At 44.2% G+C, this 25,226-nt stretch overlaps 1 protein-coding gene across 1 annotated transcript in view; it reads right to left on the bottom strand.

Moving 5' to 3' along the window:
* The window catches only part of LOC139748899 (uncharacterized), a 191,019-nt gene that overhangs the window by 51,796 nt on the left and 113,997 nt on the right, over positions 1-25,226 (bottom strand). The window contains exon 7 of the mRNA XM_071662266.1: positions 8,254-8,370. Within this exon, the coding sequence (XP_071518367.1) occupies positions 8,254-8,370 (117 nt within the window). The remainder of the gene's footprint in view (positions 1-8,253; positions 8,371-25,226) is intronic.

The raw sequence follows: 25,226 nt of genomic DNA, 5'->3' as shown, positions 1-25,226 counted from the left end.
ACAAGTAGTGGTGATGTGAGAAGGAGATGGAATGAGTATTTTGAAGGTTTGTTGAATGTGTCTGATGACAGAGTAGCAGATATAGGGTGTTTGGGTCGAGGTGGTGTGCAAAGTGAGAGGGTTAGGGAAAATGATTTGGTAAACAGAGAAGAGGTAGTAAAAGCTTTGCGGAAGATGAAAGCCGGCAAGGCAGCAGGTTTGGATGGTATTGCAGTGGAATTTATTAAAAAAGGGGGTGACTGTATTGTTGACTGGTTGGTAAGGTTATTTAATGTATGTATGACTCATGGTGAGGTGCCTGAGGATTGGCGGAATGCGTGCATAGTGCCATTGTACAAAGGCAAAGGGGATAAGAGTGAGTGCTCAAATTACAGAGGTATAAGTTTGTTGAGTATTCCTGGTAAATTATATGGGAGGGTATTGATTGAAAGGGTGAAGGCATGTACAGAGCATCAGATTGGGGAAGAGCAGTGTGGTTTCAGAAGTGGTAGAGGATGTGTGGATCAGGTGTTTGCTTTGAAGAATGTATGTGAGAAATACTTAGAAAAGCAAATGGATTTGTATGTAGCATTTATGGATCTGGAGAAGGCATATGATAGAGTTGATAGAGATGCTCTGTGGAAGGTATTAAGAATATATGGTGTGGGAGGCAAGTTGTTAGAAGCAGTGAAAAGTTTTTATCGAGGATGTAAGGCATGTGTACGTGTAGGAAGAGAGGAAAGTGATTGGTTCTCAGTGAATGTAGGTTTGCGGCAGGGGTGTGTGATGTCTCCATGGTTGTTTAATTTGTTTATGGATGGGGTTGTTAGGGAGGTAAATGCAAGAGTCTTGGAAAGAGGGGCAAGTATGAAGTCTGTTGGGGATGAGAGAGCTTGGGAAGTGAGTCAGTTGTTGTTCGCTGATGATACAGCGCTGGTGGCTGATTCATGTGAGAAACTGCAGAAGCTGGTGACGGAGTTTGGTAAAGTGTGTGGAAGAAGAAAGTTAAGAGTAAATGTGAATAAGAGCAAGGTTATTAGGTACAGTAGGGTTGAGGGTCAAGTCAATTGGGAGGTGAGTTTGAATGGTGAAAAACTGGAGGAAGTGAAGTGTTTTAGATATCTGGGAGTGGATCTGTCAGCGGATGGAACCATGGAAGCGGAAGTGGATCATAGGGTGGGGGAGGGGGCGAAAATTTTGGGAGCCTTGAAAAATGTGTGGAAGTCGAGAACATTATCCCGGAAAGCAAAAATGGGTATGTTTGAAGGAATAGTAGTTCCAACAATGTTGTATGGTTGCGAGGCGTGGGCTATGGATAGAGTTGTGCGCAGGAGGATGGATGTGCTGGAAATGAGATGTTTGAGGACAATGTGTGGTGTGAGGTGGTTTGATCGAGTAAGTAACGTAAGGGTAAGAGAGATGTGTGGAAATAAAAAGAGCGTGGTTGAGAGAGCAGAAGAGGGTGTTTTAAAATGGTTTGGGCACATGGAGAGAATGAGTGAGGAAAGATTGACCAAGAGGATATATGTGTCGGAGGTGGAGGGAACGAGGAGAAGAGGGAGACCAAATTGGAGGTGGAAAGATGGAGTGAAAAAGATTTTGTGTGATCGGGGCCTGAACATGCAGGAGGGTGAAAGGAGGGCAAGGAATAGAGTGAATTGGAGCGATGTGGTATACAGGGGTTGACGTGCTGTCAGTGGATTGAATCAAGGCATGTGAAGCGTCCGGGGTAAACCATGGAAAGCTGTGTAGGTATGTATATTTGTGTGTGTGGACGTGTGTATGTACATGTGTATGGGGGGGGTTGGGCCATTTCTTTCGTCTGTTTCCTTGCGCTACCTCGCAAACGCGGGAGACAGCGACAAAGTATAAAAAAAAAAAAAAAAAAAAAAATACATACACAGACATATACAAATATATTCTATATTGTTTTCTTATTATTATACTTTGTCGCTGTCTCCCGCATTAGGGAGGCAGCGCAAGGAAACAGACGAAAGAATGGCCCATCCCACCCACATACACATGCATATACATACACGTCCACACATGCACAGACATATACATATATACTCGTGTACATAATTCATACTTGCTGCCTTTATTCATTCCCGTCGACCACCTGGCCACACATGAAAAGACAACCTACTCCCCTCCACATGCGCATGAAGTAGCACTAGGAAAAGACAATAAAGGCCACATTCGTTCACACTCAATCTCTAGCTGTCATGTATAATGCATCGAAACCATGGCTCCCTTTCCACATCCAGGCCCCACAAAACTTTCCATGGTTTACCCCAGATGCTTCACATGCCCTGGTTCAATCCATTGACAGCTCGTCGAACCCAGTATACCACATCATTCCAATTCACTCTATCCCTTGCACGCCTTTCACCCTACTGCATGGTCAGGCCCAGATCGCTCAAAATCTTTTTCACTCTATCTTTCCACCTCCAATTTGGTCTCTCACTTCTCCTCGTTCCCTCCACCTCTGACACATATATCCTCTTGGTCAATCTTTCCTTACTCATTCTCTCCATGTGACCAAACCATTTTAAAACACCCTCTTCTGCTCTCTCAACCACACTCTTTTCATTATCTCACATCTCTCTTACCCTTTCATTACTTACTCAGTCAAACCACCTTACACCCCATTTTGTCCTCAAACATCTCATTTCCAACACATCCACCCTCCTCTGCACAACTCTGTCTATTGCCCATGCCTAGCAACCATATAACATTGTTGGAACCACTATTTCTTCAAACATACCCATTTTTGCTTTCCGAGATAATGTTCTCGCCTTCCACACATTTTCATCACTCCCTCCCCCACCCTGTGACTCACTTCCGTTTCCATGATGTGTGGTAATAAAAAGAGTGTGGTTGAGAGAGCAGAAGAGGGTGTTTTGAAATGGTTTGGTCACATGGAGAGAATTAGTGAGGAAAGATTGGCAAAGGACTGTGTCCCTCAACCCTACTGTACCTAATAACCTTACTCTTTTTCACATTTACTCTCAGCTTTCTTCTTTCACACACTTTACCAAACTCAGTTACCAGCTTCTACAGTTTCTCACCCGAATCAGCCACCAGTACTGTATCATCAATGAACAACTGACTCACTTTCCAAGCTCTCTCATCCATAACAGACTGCATACTTGCCTTTCTCTCCAGAACTCTTGCATTCACCTCCCTAACAACCCCACCCATACACAAATTAAACAACCATGGAGACACCACACAACCCTGCCGCAAACTGACATTCACTGAGAACCAATAACTTTTTTCTATTCCTACTCGTACACATGCCTTACATCCTCGATAAAAACTTTTCACTGCTTCTAACAACTTGCCTCCCATACCATATATTCTTAATACCTTCCACAGAGCATTTCTATCAACTCTATTATATGCCTTCTCCAGATCCATAAATGCTACGTACAAATAGAACTGCTTTTCTAAGTATTTCTCATATATATTCTTCAAAGGAAACACCTGATCCACACATCCTCTTCCACTTTTGAAACCACAGTGCTGTTCTCCAATCTGATGCTCTGTACATGCCTTCACCCTCTCAATCAATACCCTCCCATATAATTTGCCAGGAATACTCAACAAACTTATACCTCTGTAATTTGAGCACTTACCTTTATCCCTTTTGCCTTTGTACAATGGCACTATGCATGCATTCTGCCAATCCTCAGGCACCTCACCATGAATCATACATACATCAAATATCCTTACCAACCAGTCAACAACAATAGTCACCCCCTTTTTTAATAAATTCCATTGCAATACCATCCAAACCTGCTGCCTTGCCAGCTTTCATCTTCTGCAAAGCTTTTACTACCTCTTCTCTGTTTACCAAATCATTCTCCCTAACCCTCTCATTTCGCGCACCACCTTGACCAAAACACCCTATATCTGCCACTCTATCATCTGACACATTAAACAAACCTTCAAAATACTCACTCCATCTCCTTCTCACATCACCACTTCTTGTTATCACCTCTTCATTAGCCCCCTTCACCGATGTTCCAATCTGTTCTCTTGTCTTACGCAGTTTATGAACCTCCTTCCTAAACATCTTTTTATTCTCCATAAAATTTAATGATACTCTCGCACCCCAACTCTCATTTGCCCTTATTTGCACCTCTTGCACCTTTCTCTTGACCTCCTGCCTCTTTCTTTTATACATTTCCTAGTCATTTGCACTATTTCCCTGCAAAACTCGTCCAAATGCCTCTCTCTTCTCTTTCACTAATGATCTTACTTCTTCATCCCAACACTCACTACCCTTTCTAATCTGCCCACCTCCCACGCTTCTCATGCCACGAGCATCTTTTGCGCAAGCCATCATTGCTTCCTTAAATACATGCCATCCCTCCCCCACTCACCTTATGTCCTTTGCTCTCACCTTTTTCCACTCTGCACCCAGTCTCTCCTGGTGCTTCCTCACACAAGTCTCCTTCCCAAGCTCGCTCACTCTCACCACTCTCTTCACCCCAACATTCTCTCTTCTCAACAAATCTTCACCTTTGCCTCCACAAGATATTGATCAGACATCCCTCCATTTGCACCTCTCAGTACAATAACATCCAAAAGTCTCTCTTTCACGCGCCTATCAATTAACACGTAATCCAATAACATTTTCTGGCCATCTCTCCAACTTACATACGTATATTTATGTATTTATTTATTCATCTATTATACTTTGTTGTTGTTTTCTGCGTTAGCGTGGTAGCACAAGGAAACAGACGAAAGAATGGCCCAACCCCCCCACATACACACGCACATATACATACCTATACATCTCAACGTATACATATATATACACACACAGACATATACATATATACACATGTACATAATTCATACTGTCTGCCCTTATTCCCGTCGCCAGCTTGCCACAAATGAAATAACAACCCCCTCCCCCCACACATGCATAATACACCGAAACCACAGCTCCCTTTCCATATCCAGGCCCCACAGAACTTTTCAAGCTAGGTGTTCTCAATCACCAGTCCTTTTTCAGCACACAAATCTACAAGCTCTTCACCATTTCCATTTAAAACACAGAACACCCCATGTACACCAATTATTCCCTCAACTGCCACATTACTCACCTTTGCATTCAAATCACCCATCACTATAACCTGGTCTCGTGCATCAAAACTACTAACACACTTATTCAGCTGCTCCCAAACACTTGCCTCTCATGATCTTTCTTCTCATGCCTAGATGCATATGCACCAATAATCACCCATCTCTCTCCATCCACTTTCAGTTTTACCCGTATCAATCTAGAGTTTACTTTCTTACACTCTATCACATACTCCCACCACTCCTGTTTCAGGAGTAGTGCTACTCCTTCCTTGCTCTTGTCCTCTCAGCAACCCCTGCCTTTACTCCCAAAACATTCCCAAACCACTCTTTCCCTTTACCCATGAGCTTCGTTTCACTTAGAGCCAAAACATCCAGGTTCCTTTCCTCAAACATACTACCTATCTTTCATTTTTTTTCTCATCTTGGTTACATCCACCCACACATTTAGACATCCCAATCTGAGCCTTCGAGGAGGATGAGCACTCCTTCGTGACTCCTTCTTCTGTTTTCCCTTTTAGAAAGTTAAAATACAAGAAGGGAAGGGTTTCTAGCCCCCGACTCCCATCCCCTTTAGTCGCCTTCTACGACACATGAGGAATGTATAGGAAGTATTCTGTCTTCCCTGTCCCCAGGTATATACAAATCTATATATGTACACTTTCATCCATTCGTGGCGCTACCCCGCCCCACAGGAAACAGCATTGCTAAATCTTGCTTCAGCAAGGTAGCGCCAGGAAAACAGACAAAAAAGGCCACATTTATTCATACCCAGTCCCTAGCTGTCATGTATAATGCACTGAAACCACAACTCCCTATCAATATCCAAGCCCTACAAACCTTTCCATGGTTTACCCGACATTTCACATGCCCTCGTTCAGTCCAATGACAGCATATCAACCCCGGTATGCCATACTGTTCCAATTCACTCATTTCCTTGCATGCCCCTCACCTTCCTGTATGTTCAGGCTCTGATAGCTCAAAATCATTTTCACTCCATCCTTCCATCTCCAATTTGTCCTCCCGCGTATCCTTGTTCCCTCCACCTCTGACACATATAACCTATTTGTCAATTTTACCTGACCCATTTCTCCATAAGTCCAACCCATTTCAACACACCCTCTTCTGCTCTCTCAATCCCACCCTTTTTATTTCCACGCAACTCTCTTACCCTTTCATTACTTACTCAATCAAACCACCTCACACCACATATTGCCCTCAAGCAATAAATTTCAAACACAGCCACCCTCCCCAAATACAATCTTATCTATAGCCTTTGTCTCGAAACCATATAACATTGTTGAAACTACTATTCCTTCAAAAATTCCCATTTTTGCTCTCCGAAATAATGTTCTCTCCTTTCACACATTCTTCATCGCTCCCTTCCCAACCCTGTGGCTCACTTCAGCTTCAACGGTTCCATTCGCTTCTAAGTCCACTCCCAGCTATCTAAAACACTTCACTTCTTCCAAGTTTTCTCCATTCAAACTTACATCCCAATTTCCTTGTCCCTCAACCATACTGAACCTAATAACCTTGCTCCTATTTTTACTTTTACTCTCAACTTTCTCCTTTCACACACTTTTCCTTACGCAGTCACCAACTTTTGCAATTTCTCACTCTAATCGTCCACCAGAGCTGTATCATTGGTACACAACAACTGACTCACTTGCCAGGCCCTCTCATCCCCAACAGACTGCAAACTTGCCCCTCTCTATAAAACTCTTGCATTCACCTCCCTAACCACTCCATCTACAAACAAATTAAACAACCAAGGGGATATCACACACGCCTGCTGCAGACTGATATTCACTGGGAACCAATCACTTTCCTCTCTTTCTACTGGTGCATATGTCTTACATCCCTGGTAAAAACTTTTCACTATTTCTACCAACTTACCTTCCACACCATATATTCTTAAAACCTTCCACAAAGCATCTCTATCCACCCTATCATATGCTTTCTCCAGATTCATTAATGTTACATATAAATCCATCTGTTTTTCTAAGTATTTCCCACACACATTCTTTGTGCAAACCCCTGATCCACACATCCTCTACCACTTCTGAAACCATACTGCTCTTCCCCAATCTGATGCTCTGTACATGCCTTCACCCTCTTAACCAATACCCTCCCATACAATTTCTCAGGAATACTCAACAAACTTATGCCTCTGTAGTCTGCACACACCTTTATCCTCTTTGCCTTTGTACAATGGCACTATCCATGCATTCCTCCAATCCTCAGGCACTTCACCATGACCCATACATACACTGACTATCCTTACCACCTAATCAACAACACAGTCACCCCCTTTCTTATCAAATTTTACTGTTATACCATCAAAACCTGCAGCCTTGCCAGATTCCATCTTCTGAAAGGTTTCACTATCTCTTATCTCTTAACCAATCCATTCTCTCTGACCTTCTCACTTCCCACACCACTCTGAGACCAAAACACCCTACATCTGCTACTCTATCATAAAACACATTCAAGAAACCTTCAAAATACTCACTCCATCTCCTTCTTACTTCATCACTAACTGTTATTACTTCTGTCTGTACCCCCTTCACCAATGTTCCCATTTGTTCTCTTGTCTTATGCACTTTATTTACCTCCTTCCAAAACATCTTTTTATTCTCCCTGAAGATTAATGATATTCTCTCACCCCAACTCTCATTTGACCTCTTTTTCAACCCTTATACCCTCCTTGATCTCATCTGAAAGCTCATGTATCATATATGGGGACAGGGTCGAAATACTGCCCACCTACTTTTTGCGTATCATTGAAGGTGAGTCTCAAGGGGGGTGGGGTGTGGGGAAGCGGGAAAGCTTCCCTATCTGTATTACTTTGTAAAAGAAGAAACAAAAGAGAGACAAAAGAAGGTCCTTTTTCCTATAATGCTCAGTCATCTGTTCTGGACACTTCATTGCTTGTTAGGGAAAACCGAACATGCATAAAGAAAGGAGTATCAATTTCTTCACTACGTACAAAGTTTAAACATCATCATATCCTGGACATACTTTTCATATTACTCTTACATTTCAGAGTTAAATCATACATGAAATATATAGAGAATATATATAAAAACACTCCACCTTTCATCCTTAGCTAGCTTTCTTCTATTATCACCAAGTGAATAACATGTTTCAACTTGTATCTTTTTCAATACCAACCTCTGTATTTTTGATGATTTTCTGGCACATAAAGACTGTCCATCTTGACTTGGTGCAGGTTTTTCTCCAATTCTCTACTCATGGTTTTCTCAGCTTCCTCACAAGCTGGTAGGCCATCTTGAGTTTTAATAAGTAGATTAATATTAAATGTATTAACAAAATGAAAAAGTTGAAGAACTTCACTTTTCATACTGAGTCACCCACGTTAAATAATCTAGAAAAAATTAATCAAAAAATGAGTTTCTTACATTCTTATATACAGCAAACAAAAACTGCCTTTGCTATGTAAATCAGTTTCCAAACAATGATACTAAGATATCATACAGTTATACTTAGCTATGTCAAACTTAGTGCAGTCCAAGGGTTTAGATCAGATGTGACCATCACAAATAACATCATGCTAGTTCTGGTTGCCCTTTTAAATTCAAGCTTCTTAAGTAACCAAGATGAGAAGAGAGGAGAGATAGGTACATGTACACCACCGATTTTCTGGCACTCTTGGGTCCAAAGTCTTGCCGGATTAATAATTTTACCAGACCACGTAATTTTACCAGGTTACGTAGTAATAATTCATCAACACACCTCTGACCTACTAATCATACATCTCCCATGTGTCTAAAGTATACCATGGACTGCTAGAAATTTAAATTAAACAAATATTGAATGAAAATTAAATAAAAAAATGAAATACATTATACACTGATCAGGACTGAGGTGCTTGTCAGCTACAAGTTTCGTAAATTCGTTTACATACTCGGTAGCTCCTTCGTGGTTTGCAGACCACTTTTCTTGGCACACTCTATTCATGGAAATTCCATGACACTTCTTGAACCTTTGAAGCTATCCTTCACTAAAGTTTCGCTCATGTTGTAATTTAAGTTCTTTATGGAATAACTTAACCTGGTTCATTAACATGCTACCTGATACGTCCACTCCAGCGCTGTGACGCTGTCGAAACCATTCCATCATCACCTGATTGTGTTCAGTACTCTTACCATCTTTCATCGCCTTTCTAATCGTCATTTGCTTCTTGGAATTGCTGTCTGCATAGAATTTCAATATTTTCTCCCTTTGCTTCTTTATATCATAAATAGTTGATGAACCAATACTGTAGATGTCAAAAAGCTTATGCACTGAAACACCACAGTCCATTTTTTTCAAAAGTTCTACTTTATCTTGGATCGATATGGACTGGTGTTTACGTTAGACATCACGCCTGACACTCTCATATGTCTTAGAAGCCATAGCTAGGGTTAAATTCAAGCAAAATAAGCTAAGAATCTCACAGAATTGCGGTATCAACATCAACAAGTGCAGTGTAAAGAATGTAAATAAGCGCGCCCTACACACGTCATATGTGGCTGCCCAATAAACTAGTCTGATGGCCGCGGTAATTTCAAGTTCCCTCATAATTTTGTCCGGACTAAAGGAGGTACTGAACCATCAGTTGCCAGAAATTCGGTGGTGTACCTGTAGTTTGTTTGAGGAAAGAAACCTGGACTTTCTAGCTCTGAGTGAAATACAGCTCAAGGATAAGGGAATAAAATTATTTGCAAAATTTCATAGGAACAGTCAGGGGTTGGTGAGAGGACAAGAGATAAGGAAGGAGTAATACTACTCCTGAAGCAATTTTGAGAGTACATGATAGAGTGTAAGCAAGTAAATTCTAGACTGATGTGGGTAAACGTAAAATTGGATGACAAGAGACTGGTGACTGTTGGTGCTTATGTACCTGGGTATGAGAAGCAAGAATTATGGGAGCAACTAAGTCAGTGTGTTAGCAGTTTTGATGTACGAGACTGTGTATTAGTAATGGGTGATTTAAATGCGTAGGTGAGTCATGTGGCAGTGGAGGGTAAAATTGGGGGGCATGAGGTATTCAGTGTCATGAATGGAAATGGTAAAGAGTTTGTGGAGTTGTGTAATGAAAAAATACTGGTGGCTGGGAATACCTGGTTTAAAAGGTGGCTATACACCAGTATATGCATTTGAGTAGGAGAGATGGTCAGCAGGCACTAAAAGATAACGTACTAACAGATGAGCATGTAAAAGAAGAGATTTCTGGATGTATATGTGCTGAGAGGGGCAGCTGGTGGGATGTCTGATGACTATCTCGAGCAGGCGAGGGCAACGATTTGTTAGATTTTCAAATAAGAGAAAGCAGTGTTGGGGAGAAGAGAGTGGAGAGAAAGTGAGCTTGGAAAGGAAACTTGTGTGAAGAAATACCTGGAAAGTGAGAAAAATGAAACGAGGGGAATGGGTGAGAAATGGGAGGTATTTAGGGAAGCAGTAATGGAACATGCAAGATATGCATGCATGTCATGCAAAAGGTGGGAGATGGGCAAGTTAGAAAGGGTAATGAGTGGTTAGATGAAGAAGTTGATTGTGAAAGAGAAAAGAGAGGTGTTTGGGCAGTACTTAAGAGAAAGAAGTGCAAATGATTGGGAAATGTATAAGAGAAAGTGGCAGGTGGTCATAAGGAAGGTGCTGTGGTTGAAAAAGAGGGAAAATGAGAGTTGGGGTTAGTAAAATATGAGGAGGATAAAAAAGATGTTTAGGAAGGAAGTAAATAATGTATGACAGGCAAGAGAACAACTGGGAACATCAGTGAAGGGAGCAAGAGGGGAAGTGAGAACAAGTAGTGATAAAGTGAGGAGAAGGAGTGAGTATTTTGAAGGAATATTAAATGTTTCATAATAGAGTGGCAGATGTAGGGTGTTTTGGTCAGGATGGTATGCGAAGTGAAAGAAACATGGAGAGTGCTTTGGTTGAGAGAAAAGAGGTGGAAAGCCTTCTGTAAGATGAAATGTGGAAAGGCAGCTGGAGTGTGGTATTGTGGTTGAATTCATTAAGAAAAGGGGTGACTGCGTTGGTGATTGGTTGGTAAAGATATTCAATGTATATCTGGATCATAATGAGGTGCCTGAGGATTGGCTGAGTGCATGTATAATGGCACTGTATAAAGGCAAGAGGGTATAAAGGTGAGTGTTGAAACTACAGAGGTATGTTTAATGAGTATACCTGGTAAATTGCATGGGAGGGTACTGATTGAGAGGGTGACAGCATGAACAGAGCATCAGATTGGGGAGAGGCACTGTGGTTTCAGAAGTGGTGGAGGATGTGTAGTTCAGGTGTTTGCTTTAAAGAATGCTATTTAGAAAAGCAGAAGGATTTGTATGTGGTATTTATTGATCTGGAGAGGGCATATAGTAGGGTTTATAGAGGTGTGGTAGTACATTTCCAGAATATATGGTACGGGAGGTGCACTGCTAGAAGCACAGAGAAGTTTTTATTGAGGACACAAGGCTTGTGTATAAGTAGGAAGCGAGGAGATTGAATGGTTTCCAGTGAAGGTTGGTCTGCGGCAGGGGTGTTTGATGTCTCCATGGTTGTTTTTTCTGTTTATGGATAGGGTGGTGAGGGAGATAATTCGAGAGTCTTGGAGAGAGAGGTGAGTATGCAGGGTACAGGGAATAAAAGGGTCTAGGAAACTGGAGTTAGTTGCTCTTTGCTGATGATACAGCACTGGTAACAGATTCAAACGAGAAACAGCAGAAGCTGGTGACTGAGTTTGGAAGAGATTGGGAAAGAAGAAAGCAAGGTTCTTTAGGTTTAGCAAGGTTGAGGGACCAGTTAGTTGGGGTGTAAGTTTCAATGGAGGTAAACTGGAGTATATGAAGTGTTTTAGATATCTGGGAGACAATACGGCAACCACGGGAATGAAAGTGAGTCATAGGGAAGGGGGCAAAGGTTCTGAGAGCACTGAACAATGTGTAAAAAGAGAAAGCATTCATTATCTTGGAGGGCAAAAATGGGTATGTTTAAAGGAACAGTAGTTCCAACAATATCCTATGGGTATGAGACATGGGCTATAGATAGGGTTGTATGGAGAAAGGTGGATGTATTGGAAATCAAATGCTTGGGGACAATGTGTAGTGTGAGGAGGTTGAGTAAGTAATGAAAGGATAAGAAATGTGTAATCATAAAAAGAGTATGGTTAATAATGCAGAAGAGGGTGTGCTGAAATGGTTTACACATATGGATAGAATGAGTGAGGAGCAGTAGACAAGAGCATACAAGTGTCAGAAATGGAGGGAACAAATTGAAGATGGAAGGATGGAGTGAAAAAGATTTTGAGCGATCAGGGCCTGAACTTTCAGGAGGGTAAAAGGTGAACATGGGATCGAATGAATTGGAACAATGTGTTATACTGGGGTCGATGTGCTGTCAGTGGACTGATCCAGGGTATGTGTAATGTCTGAGGTAAACCAAGGAAATGTCTGTGAAACCTGGATGTGGATAGGAAATGTGGTTTTGGTACATCAAAGATGACAGTTCAAGAATGGATGTGGCCTTTCTTTTTTTATTCATGGCGATACCTTGCTAACGTTCTGTTAGCAAGGTATCGCCATGAATAAAAAAAAAAAGATAGGGGATGAAGAATACTTCCCACGTATTCCCTGCGTGTCGTAAAAGGCGACTAAAAGGGAAGGGAGCGGGAGGCTGGAAATCCTCCCCTCTCGTTTTTTTTTTTTTTTTTTTTTTTTTTTTTTTTTTTTTTTTTTTCTTCTAAAAGAAGGAACAGAGGGGGGCCAGATGAGGATATTCCACAAAGGCCCAGTCCTCTGTTCTTAACGCTACCTCGCTAATGCGGGAAATGGCGGATAGTTTAAAAGAAAGAAAAAAGACCTTGCTAACGTGGTTAAAGAAGATCAAGTATGAAGGAAAGAAGGAAAAATTTATGGGGATAGGGGAGAAAGAATACTTCACACGCATTCCTCATGTGTCGTAGAAGGTGACCAAAGGGGATGGGAGCAGGGGGGCTAGAAACCCTCCCCTCCGTGTATTTTAACTTTCTAAAAGGGGAAACAGAAGAAGGAGTCACGCGGGGAGTGCTCATCCTCCTCATAGGCTCAGATTGGGTTGTCTAAATGTGTGTGGATGTAACCAAGATGAGAAAAAAGAAGACATAGGTAGTATGATCGAGGACTGGAACCTGGATGTTTTGGCTCTGAGTGAAACGAAGCTAAAGAGTAAAGGGGAAGAGTGGTTTAGGAATGTCTTGGGAGTAAAGTCAAGGGTTAGCGAGAGGACAAGAGAAAGGGAAGGAGTAGAACTACTCCTGAAACAGGAGTGGTGGGAGTATGTCATAGAGTGTAAGAAAGTAAACTCTAGATTGATATGGGTAAAACTGAAAGTGGATGGAGAGAGAAGGGTGATTATTGGTGCATATGCACCTGGGCATGAGAAGAAAGATCATGAGAGGCAAGTGTTTTGGGAGAAGCTGAGTGAGTGTGGTAGTAGTTTTGATGCACGAGACCAGGTTATAATGATGGGTGATTTGAATGCAAAGGTGAGTAATGTGGCAGTTGTGGGAATAATTGGTGTACATGGGGGTGTTCAGTGTTGTAAATGGAAATGGTGAAGAGCTTGTAGATTTATATGCAGGAAAAGAAATGATGACTGGGAATACCTGGTTTAAAAAGAGAGATATACGTAAGTATACGTATGAAAGTAGGAGGGATGGCCAGAGAGCGTTATTGGATTACGTGTTAATTGATAGGTGCGTGAAAGAGAGACTTTTGGATGTTAATGTGCTGAGAGGTGCATGCACCTGGGGGTATGTCTGATCATTATCTTGTGGAGGCGAAGGTGAAGATTTTTAGAGGTTTTCAGAAAAGAAGAGAGAATGTTGGGGTGAAGAGAGTGGTGAGAGTAAGTGAGCTTGGGAAGGAGACTTGTGTGAGGAAGTACCAGGAGAGACTGAGTACAGAATGTAAAAAGGTGAGAACAAAGGGCATAAGGGGAGTGGGGGAGGAATGGGAAGTATTTAGGGAAGGAGTGATATCTTGTGCAAAAGATGCTTGTGGCATGAGAAGCGTGGGAGGTGGGCAGATTAGAAAGGGTAGTGAGTGGTGGGATGAAGAAGATTATTAGTGAAAGAGAAGAGGCATTTGAAAATTTTTTTGCAGGGATATAATGCAAATGACTGGGAGATGTACAAAAGAAAGAGGCAGAAGGTCAAGAGAAAGTTGCAAGAGGTAAAAAAGAGGGCAAATGAGAGTTGGGGTGAGAGAGTATCATTAAATTTTAGGGAGAATAAAAAGATGTTTTGGAAGGAGGTAAATAAAGTGTGTAAGATTATCGCTCGCTCTTATAAAGCCCTAAAAGCCGAGTAATTCAAGTGATTGCGTACCCCAAGCCCTAGCTCCGTTGGTTGGTTATCCAGTACATTCCAACCAACAGCTGAGAGTCGGAAGTTGTCCAGCTTTGTTTACTAAAGGGAAATCCCGTGGGCTGAAGCACAGCGGCAGAGGCCATCGTCTGACTGCAGTCCTCTGCTTCCTTCGGGCGGCAGCACTGTGCGACCAAAACCGAAGCGTCTACCTTTGTCACGGGTTTTCGTTTCGTTGACACCTGTCACGCATAACTCATTCCTTAGTGAATAGCGTACCAGCCTCTATTGGTATGTTGGGTGCCGACAACAACCACGTGGGAACAGTCGACGACCGTTCACCCACTTGCCCACACTGTGGGAAGACCTTCGCCAGCTTTCGGGGCCGTAGGGTCCACGAGAGGCAGGCGCATGCTGGCTCCTTTCACCAGGAGCTGGCGACAAGACACGTTCTGTCCAAGGCTCGATGGTCTGACGAGGAGATTGAGCTCCTCGCCAGGGCTGAGGCCGGGATGGCAGCTGGTCCCTCACTAGTTGCCGGGCAGGGCCTGAACCAGCGGTTGCGGGAAATTGTCCCTTCTAGGACGGTCGAAGCGATCAAAGGTCTCCGACGCAAGGCGTCATATAAGACCAAGGTTCAGGAACTGACCTTGAACTTGAACCTGATCCAGGAAACTGGTGAAGGTGAGGTGCTGGATGGTGCGTCGATTATGAGGCGTGTCCCAGCCACAACGCGAAATGACAAAGAGGGGGAAGCACCACGTACAGGGATGTACGCGAGTGCGGAACCCGGCGGTGAGACGACCATTCCTCCCGCGGTTTTATCTGTCCCAGCCATTCCGCGGATCCCCCAACCCCAACAATCGATTGCTTCCTTTGTGGCGGACTGTCACTTATTTCGACGTATTACTACTCGACCCCACAAGGACATCATGGGGCAAGGACGTCCTAAATGATGCCCTGGACCATTTGCATCAGGGTGACAGCCTCGCCGCCGCCATGGCCGCTGCAAAGCACGCATCACAGATGCTAAGCTCCTGCAGCCCGCCCGGATCGTGGTGAAGGTGGTTCAAGGCAGTCAGCGGAGGGGACTCCTTTGCGTGGGAACTGGCTTAGAAGAGAGCAATACCGCAAAATACAGAGACTCTATCGAGAAAATAGGTCTTTAGCTGCTGGGCAGGTCCTCAAAGGTGACTGGGAGGTACCGCCAACTTCGGTTGGGCTGGAACGCCTCATTCCCTTTTGGGGGGGCTCTCTTCTCTCGACCATCTGAGCCGGACGAACATGTTATTACTGACTATGACCCATACAGCGAACAACTAGCAAGGATTATCACCATAGACGAGGTAGCACACCACCTCAAGGCAACACGAACAACTGCTCCTGGACCTGATGGAATGTCAACTCGGTTGCTGAAGTCCATTCCTCCGAGGGTACTGGCCAAGATGTTCAACCTTTGGCTTGCTACGTCTGCACTGCCAGAGCCTTTCAAGGTGAACAGAACGGTGCTGATACCAGAGGTCCCTAACCCTAACGAGCCCAAGGACTACCGGCCAATCACCATCTCCTGTGCCGTAGTCCGACTGCTCCACAAAATTCTGAGCAGCCGCATCTCAAGCCTCGTCCAGATCGATGAGGCTCAAAAAGCATTCGTTCCAGTGGACGGATGCCTTGAGAACTTGACGATCTTGGATGCGATCGTCGGTCATGCGCGAGCACACGCCCACGGTGTGCACCTGGCATTCCTAGACATGGCCAAAGCATTCGATAGTGTTAACCACAGCACTATCGAGCGGGCCATGTCGCGGAAGGGCATTCCTGCCCTCGTCAGGTCATACATAATGTTGACGTATGACCGAGCCTTCACCAAAATCGAAGGCAGCGATGGGATGTCGGAAAAGATAAACATGACTCGTGGGGTCAAACAGGGTGACCCATTATCGCCGATGCTCTTCAACCTTGTGATTGACGAGGGAATCACGAGGGTGAAGGAGACCAGCGTAGAGGTAAGGTTGGGAGAAAAGACCTTATCAGCACTGGCTTTCGCTGAGGACTTGGTTCTGGTTGCGCAGATGCCCACTGGCTTGCAAAAGGCAATGGACGTCATGGCTGCGACCCTCACGGGGGGTGGGCTTCAGGTCAACCCAGGGAAATGTCGTACCCTCAGCATGGAGGTTGACGGCAAACGTAAGACTTGGTACGTCAATAAAAATAGGATGTACCAAGTCTTGGGTAGCGGTCAGCTCCATGAGCGCTGAGGACAAGTATAAGTACCTCGGGATTCTCGTCGGGGCCGGGGGTCGCCGTAAGTCCTATGGAGCCTTGCTAGAAGAGGGGCTGCGAAACATCACCAGAGCCCCTCTAAAACCTCAACAACGGATTGCGTTGCTGGTGGAGCATCTGATCCCCAAGCTCATGCATCGACTTGTGTTGGGGGAAGTATTTAAGACACAGTAAGCACGCATGGACAGGCAAGTGCGAGTGGTGGTTCGCCGCTGGCTGCGCCTAGCCCATGATGTGCCCTGCGCATTCTTCCACTCGACATCTGGAGATGGTGGGCTGGGCATACCAGACTTAGTCTCAACCGTCCGGCTGAATAAACAAGCACGGTTCGAGAAACTGCTCACCTCGTCCGACCCAGTAATTCAGGCAGCTGTCCGGGAGCCTGCAGTCTTGAGCAAGCTGCAGCGCTGGTCCGGACCCGCATGCATTGCCGGTCGACAGGCAGGAAGTAAGACCGAACGTCAGCACGTATGGAGGGCTAATCTGATCAGCACCGTTGACGGTGCGGCTCTCACTCCATCTACCACCGTGCCTCAAGTGAGTAGATGGGTAAACAGCGGGAACCGTTTCCTGTCCGGCGCCGATTACGTGAAGGCTGTCCAAGTGCGGATAGGCGCCTTGCCCACCCCTGCCAGGGCGTCCAGAGGCCGGCCCAAGATCAACGGCCTCTGTGACACCTGCCAGAAGCCGGGTACGTTGGGACACATCGCTCAGATGTGCCCTCGTACACACGGCGGTCGGGTCAAGCGACACGATAACATCTGTGCCTCTTTAGCTGGACAACTGAGGCAAAGAGGTTTTCAGGTGTCCTGCGAGCCTCGCATTCCGATTGTGGGGTCCTTTAGAAAGCCGGACATCATGGCTTCTAAGGGTACAGAGACCTATATCATCGATACCCAGGTCTCTGGTGTTCACTTCCCACTTTCGGCTGCACATGCGTACAAGTGCATCTACTACGGTACCCTGGAAGTCTTACAAGGCGTACGGGAATACACCGGGAAAGACACCGTGCATGTAACCTCAGCTACCCTGAGTTGGCGAGGTGCATGGTGTCAGGAAAGCGTGAGTGCTCTCAGGGGGTTAAGGCTGACATACCGGGACCTCGAGGTGTGCAGTGTCAAAGCCCTAACCTGGACACATTCCCTTCACAGGATGTGGTCCAAGAGCACAGGTTTATAGTCAGAGCCTGCCTCAAACATCTGGTGTCGGCCCATCGGGCAGGCGCAAGGTCATCTCCCCCTTGTCGGCTTGGGGTGTGCGGGATTAGGCTGTTCTCCCGTGGCCCCCACAGGCAGGTACCAGTTCCTGAGGGCGGGTTGTTGGGCGGGATGGTGGACACCTTGGCAGGGCTGCCTATTGCTCCCGCGCGACGGCCGCACCGGAAGGTGGGCGGTGCTGGAAGGTCGCTGTGCCTAAGTCGGCAACCTAAGTCGAACGGGCCCAACAGAGTCCGAAACATCATCTAACTGCCACCTTAAACTTATCTCGAACTGTGCTATCTGCATTCTGGCCTATAGTCTTCCCCTTATAGTATCCATACATTGTTTCCAATTAACAACTTCCCTCACTATCGATACGTAGAGTAGCCGACAATCAAGACCTTCGCACAGTAGTTAGATCTTCCCCATCGCACACTTCTAATTGGCAAGATTGAAAAAAAAAAAATAACATCAGTGAAGGGGGCTAATGGGGTGGTGATAACAAGTAATGGTGATGTGAGGAAATGGAGTGAGTATTCTGAAGGTTTGTTGAATGTGTTTCATGACAGAGTGGCAGATATAGGGTGTTTTGGTCGAGGTGGTGTGCAAAGTGAGAGGGTTAGGGAGAATGATTTGGTAAACAGAGAAGAGGTAGTAAAAGCTTTGCTGAAGATGAAAGCCGGCGAGGCAGCGGGTTTGGATGGTATTGCAGTGGAATTTTTTTTTTAAAAAAAAGGGGGTGACTGTATTGTGGACTGGTTGGTAAGGTCATTTAATATATGTATGACTCATGGTGAGGTGCCAAAGGGCTGGTAGAATGCTTGTATAGTGCTATTGTACAAAGACAAAGGGGATATGAGTGAGTGCTCAAGCTACAGACGTATAAGTTTGTTGAGTATTCCTGGGAAATTATATGGGAGGGTATTGACTGAGAGGGTGGAGGCATTTACAAAACATCAGATTGGAGAAAAGCAGTGTGGTTTCAGAAGTGGTAGAGGATGTATGGATCAGGTGTTTGCTTTGAAAAATGTATGTGAGAAATAATTAGAAAAGCAAATGGATTTGTATGTAGCATTTATGGATCTGGAGAAGGCATACGATAGAATTGATAGAGATGCTCTGTGGAAGGTATTAAGAATATATGGTGTGGAAGGTAAGTTGTTAGAAGCAGTGAAAAGTTTTTATTGAGGATGTAAGGCATGTGTACGTATAGGAAGAGAAGAAAATAATTGGTTCTCAGTGAATGTTGGTTTGCGGCAGGGGTGCGTAATGTCTCCATGGTTGTTTAATTTGTTTATGGATGGATTTGTTAGGGAGTTGAATGCTAGAGTTTTGGAAAGAGGGGCAAGTATGCAGTCTGTTGTGAATGAGAGACCTTGGGAAGTGAGTCAGTTGTTGTTCGCTGATGATACAGTGCTGGTGGTTCATTCAGGTGAGAAACTGCAGAAACTGGTAATTGAGTTTGATAAAGTGTGTGAAAGAAGAAAGCTGAGAGTAAGTGTGAATACGAGCAGGGTTATTAGGTACCATAGAGATGAGGGACAAGTCCATTGGGAGGTAAGTTTGAATGGAGAAAAACTGAAGGAAGTGAAGTGTTTTAGATATCTTGGAGTGGATTTGGCGGCGGATGGAACCATGGAAGTGGAAGTGAATCATAGGGTGGGGAAGGGGGCAAAAGTTCTCAGAGCATTGAAAAATGTGTGGGAGTCGAGAAAGTAATCTTGGAATGGGTATGTTTGAAGGAATAGTGGTTCCAACAATGTTATACTGTTGCGAGGCGTGGGCTATAGATAGAGTTGTGCGGAGGAGGGTGGATGTGCTGGAAATGAGATGTCTGAGGACAATATGTGGTATGAGGTGGTCTGATCGAGTAAGTAATGAAAGGGTAAGAGAAATGTGTGGTAATTAAAAGAGCGTGGTTGAGAGAGCAGAAGAGAGTGTTTTGAAATGGTTTGGTCATGTGGAGAGAATGAGTGAGGAAAGATTGACAGAGAGGATATATGTGTCAGAGGTGGAGGAAATGAGAATAAGTGGTAGAGCAAATTGGAGGTGGAAAGATGGAGTGAAAAAGATTTTGAGTGATCGGGGCCTGAACATGCAGGAGGGTGAAAGACATGCAAGGAATAGAGTGAATTGGAACGATGTAGTATACCGGGATCGACGTGCTGTCAATGGATTGAACCAGGGCATGTGAAGCATCTGAGGTAAACCATGGAAAGTTCTGTGGGGACTGGATGTGGAAAGGGAGCTATGGTTTCAGTGCATTATACATGACAGCTAGAGACTGAGTGTGAAAGAATGTGGTCTTTGTTGTTTTTTCATAACGCTACCTCGCACATGTGCGAGGGGAAGGGGTTGTTATTTCATGTGTGGCGGAGTGGCGACAGGAATGAATAATGGCAGACAGTATGAATTATGTACATGTGTTTATATGTATATGTCTGCGTGTATATATATATATACAATTGTTGTTCGCTGATGATACAGCGCTGGTGGCTGATTCATGTGAGAAACTGCAGAAGCTGGTGACTGAGTTTGGTAAAGTGTGTGGAAGAAGAAAGTTGAGAGTAAATGTGAATAAGAGCAAGGTTATTAGGTACAGTAGGGGTGAGGGTCAAGTCAATTGGGAGGTGAGTTTGAATGGAGAAAAACTGGAGGAAGTGAAGTGTTTTAGATATCTGGGAGTGGATCTGTCAGCGGATGGAACCATGGAAGCGGAAGTGGATCATAGGGTGGGGGAGGGGGCGAAAATTTTGGGAGCCTTGAAAAATGTGTGGAAGTCGAGAACATTATCTCGGAAAGCAAAAATGGGTATGTTTGAGGGAATAGTGGTTCCAACAATGCTGTATGGTTGCGAGGCGTGGGCTATGGATAGAGATGTGCGCAGGAGGATGGATGTGCTGGAAATGAGATGTTTGAGGACAATGTGTGGTGTGAGGTGGTTTGATCGAGTAAGTAACGTAAGGGTAAGAGAGATGTGTGGAAATAAAAAGAGCGTGGTCGAGAGAGCAGAAGAGGGTGTTTTGAAATGGTTTGGGCACATGGAGAGAATGAGTGAGGAGAGATTGACCAAGAGGATATATGTGTCGGAGGTGGAGGGAACGAGGAGAAGAGGGAGACCAAATTGGAGGTGGAAAGATGGAGTGAAAAAGATTTTGTGTGATCGGGGCCTGAACATGCAGGAGGGTGAAAGGAGGGCAAGAAATAGAGTGAATTGGAGTCATGTGGTATACAGGGGTTGACGTGCTGTCAGTGGATTGAAGCAAGGCATGTGAAGCGTCTGGGGTAAACCATGGAAAGCTGTGTAGGTATGTATATTTGCGTGTCTGGACGTGTGTATGTACATGTGTATGGGGGGGGGGTTGGGCCATTTCTTTCGTCTGTTTCCTTGCGCTACCTCGCAAACGCGGGAGACAGCGACAAAGTATAAAAAAAAAAAAAAAAAAAAAAAAAAAAAAATATATATATATATATATATATATATATATATATATATATATATATATATGTATACGCTTAGATGTATAGGTATGTATATGTGCATGTGTGAACGTGTATGTATATACATGTGTATGTGGGTGGGTTGGGCCATTCTGTCGTCTCTTTCTTTGCGCTACCTCGCTAATGTGGGAGAAAGCGATAAAGTATAATATATTAATAAATAAATAAATAATGTATGTAAGTAGGAGAGATGGCCAGAGAGCATTATTGGATTATGTATTAATTGATAGGCGCATGAAAAAGAGACTTTTGGATACTAATGTGCTGAGAGGTGCAACTGGAGGGATGTCTGATTATTATCTTTTGGAGGTGAAGATGAAGATTTGTAGAGGTTTTCATAAAAGAAGAGACAATGTTGGGGTAAAGAGAGTGGTGAGAGTAAGTGAGCTTGGGAAGGAGACGTGTGAGGAAGTACCAGGAGAGACTGAGTACAGAATGGAAAAAGGTGAGAACAAAGGAGGTAAGGGGAGTGGGGGAGGAATGGGATGTATCTAGGGAAGCAGTGATATCTTGGGCAAAAAATGCTTGTGGCATGAGAAGCGTGGGAGGTGGGCAGATTAGAAAGGGTAGTGAGTGGTGGGATGAAGAAGTAAGGTTATCAGTGAAAGAGAAGAGAGAGGCATTTGGACGATTTTTTGCAGGGAAATAATGCAAATGAGTGGGAGATGTACAAAAGAAAGAGGCAGGAGGTCAAGAGAAAGGTGCAAGAAGTGAAAAAGAGTGCAAACGAGAGTTGGGGTGAGAGAGTATCATTAAATTTTAGGGAGAATAAAAAGATGTTTTTGGAAGGAGGTAAATAAAGTGCGTAAGACAAGGGAACAAATGGGAACATCAGTAAATGGGTATAATGAGGAAGTGATATCATGTAGTGGTGATGTGAGAAGGAGATGGAGTGAGTATTTTGAAGGTTTGTTGAACGTGTTTGATGACAGAGTGGCAGATATAGGGTCTTTTGGTTGAGGTGGCATGCAAAGTGAGTGGGTCAGGGAGAATGATTTGGTAAGCAGAGAAGTGGTAGTAAAAGCTTTGCGGAAGATGAAAGCCGGCAAGGCAGCGGGCTTAGATGGTATTGCAGTGGAATTTATCAAAAAAGGGTGTGACTGTGTTGTTGACTGGCTGATAAGGTTATTTAATGTATATACGCATGACTCATGGTGAGGTGCCTGAGGATTGGCAGAATGCATGCATTGTACAAAGGCAAAGGGGATAAAGGTGAGTGCTCATATTACAAAGGTATAAGTTTGTTGAGTATTCCTGGGAAATTATATGGGAGGATATTGACTGAGAGTGTGAAAGCATGAACAGAGCATCAGATTGGGGAAGAGCAGCGTGGTTTCAGAAGTGGTAGAGGATGTGTGGATCAGGTGTTTGCTTTGAAGAATTTTTTTTTTTTTTCTTTTTTTTTTTTTTATACTTTGTCGCTGTCTCCCGCGTTTGCGAGGTAGCGCAAGGAAACAGACGAAAGAAATGGCCCAACCCCCCCCATACACATGTACATACACACGTCCACACACGCAAATATACATACCTACACAGCTTTCCATGGTTTACCCCAGACGCTTCACATGCCCTGATTCAATTCACTGACAGCACGTCAACCCCTGTATACCACATCGCTCCAATTCACTCTATTCCTTGCCCTCCTCTCACCCTCCTGCATGTTCAGGCCCCGACCACACAAAATCCTTTTCACTCCATCTTTCCACCTCCAATTTGGTCTCCCTCTTCTCCTCGTTCCCTCCACCTCCGACACATATATCCTCTTGGTCAATCTTTCCTCACTCATTCTCTCCATGTGCCCAAACCATTTCAAAACACCCTCTTCTGCTCTCTCCACCACGCTCTTTTCATTTCCACACATCTCTCTCACCCTTACGTTACTTACTCGATCAAACCACCTCACACCACACATTGTCCTCAAACATCTCATTTCCAGCACATCCATCCTCCTGCGCACAACTCTATCCATAGCCCACGCCTCGCAACCATACAACATTGTTGGAACCACTATTCCTTCAAACATACCCATTTTTGCTTTCCGGGATAATGTTCTCGACTTCCACACATTTTTCAAGGCTCCCAAAATTTTCGCCCCCTCCCCCACCCTATGATCCACTTCCGCTTCCATGGTTCCATCCGCTGACAGATCCACTCCCAGATATCTAAAACACTTCACTTCCTCCAGCCTCTCACCATTCAAACTCACCTCCCAATTGACTTGACCCTCAACCCTACTGTACCTAATAACCTTGCTCTTATTGACATTTACTCTTAACTTTCTTCTTCCACACACTTTACCAAACTCCGTCACCAGCTTCTGCAGTTTCTCACATGAATCCGCCACCAGCGCTGTATCACCAGCGAACAACAACTGACTCACTTCCCAAGCTCTCTCATCCCCAACAGACTTCATACTTGCCCCTCTTTCCAAAACTCTTGCATTTACCTCCCTAACAACCCCATCCATAAACAAATTAAACAACCATGGAGACATCACACACCCCTGCCGCAAACCTACATTCACTGAGAACCAATCACTTTCCTCTCTTCCTACACGTACACATGCCTTACATCCTCGATAAAAACTTTTCACTGCTTCTAACAACTTGCCTCCCACACCATATATTCTTAATACCTTCCACAGAGCATCTCTATCAACTCTATCATATGCCTTCTCCAGATCCATAAATGCTACATACAAATCCATTTGCTTTTCTAAGTATTTCTCACATACATTCTTCAAAGCAAACACCTGATCCACACATCCTCTACCACTTCTGAAACCACACTGCTCTTCCCCAATCTGATGCTCTGTACATGCCTTCACCCTCTCAATCAATACCCTCCCATATAATTTACCAGGAATACTCAACAAACTTATACCTCTGTAATTTGAGCACTCACTCTTATCCCCTTTGCCTTTGTACAATGGCACTATGCAAGCATTCCGCCAATCCTCAGGCACCTCACCATGAGTCATACATACATTAAATAACCTTACCAACCAGTCAACAATACAGTCACCCCCTTTTTTAATAAATTCCACTGCAATACCATCCAAACCTGCTGCCTTGCCGGCTTTCATCTTCCGCAAAGCTTTTACTACCTCTTCTCTGTTTACCAAATCATTTTCCCTAACCCTCTCACTTTGCACACCACCTCGACCCAAACACCCTATATCTGCCACTCTGTCATCAGACACATTCAACAAACCTTCAAAATACTCATTCCATCTCCTTCTCACATCACCACTACTTGTTATCACCTCCCCATTTACGCCCTTCACTGAAGTTCCCATTTGCTCCCTTGTCTTACGCACCCTATTTACCTCCTTCCAGAACATCTTTTTATTCTCCCTAAAATTTACTGATAGTCTCTCACCCCAACTCTCATTTGCCCTTTTTTTCACCTCTTGCACCTTTCTCTTGACCTCCTGTCTCTTTCTTTTATACTTCTCCCACTCAATTGCATTTTTTCCCTGCAAAAATCGTCCAAATGCCTCTCTCTTCTCTTTCACTAATACTCTCACTTCCCCATCCCACCACTCACTACCCCCTCTAAACAGCCCACCTCCCACTCTTCTCATGCCACAAGCATCTTTTGCGCAATCCATCACTGATTCCCTAAATACATCCCATTCCTCCCCCACCCCCCTTACTTCCATTGTGCTCACCTTTCTCCATTCTGTACACAGTCTCTCCTGATACTTCTTCACACAGGTCTCCTTCCCAAGCTCACTTACTCTCACCACCTTCTTCACCCCAACATTCACTCTTCTTTTCTGAAAACCCATACTAATCTTCACCCTAGCCTCC

Source organism: Panulirus ornatus, chromosome 1, assembly GCF_036320965.1.
Source record: "Panulirus ornatus isolate Po-2019 chromosome 1, ASM3632096v1, whole genome shotgun sequence".
Lineage (NCBI taxonomy): Eukaryota > Metazoa > Arthropoda > Malacostraca > Decapoda > Palinuridae > Panulirus > Panulirus ornatus.
This window is presented reverse-complemented; position numbering and strand designations above follow the sequence as displayed.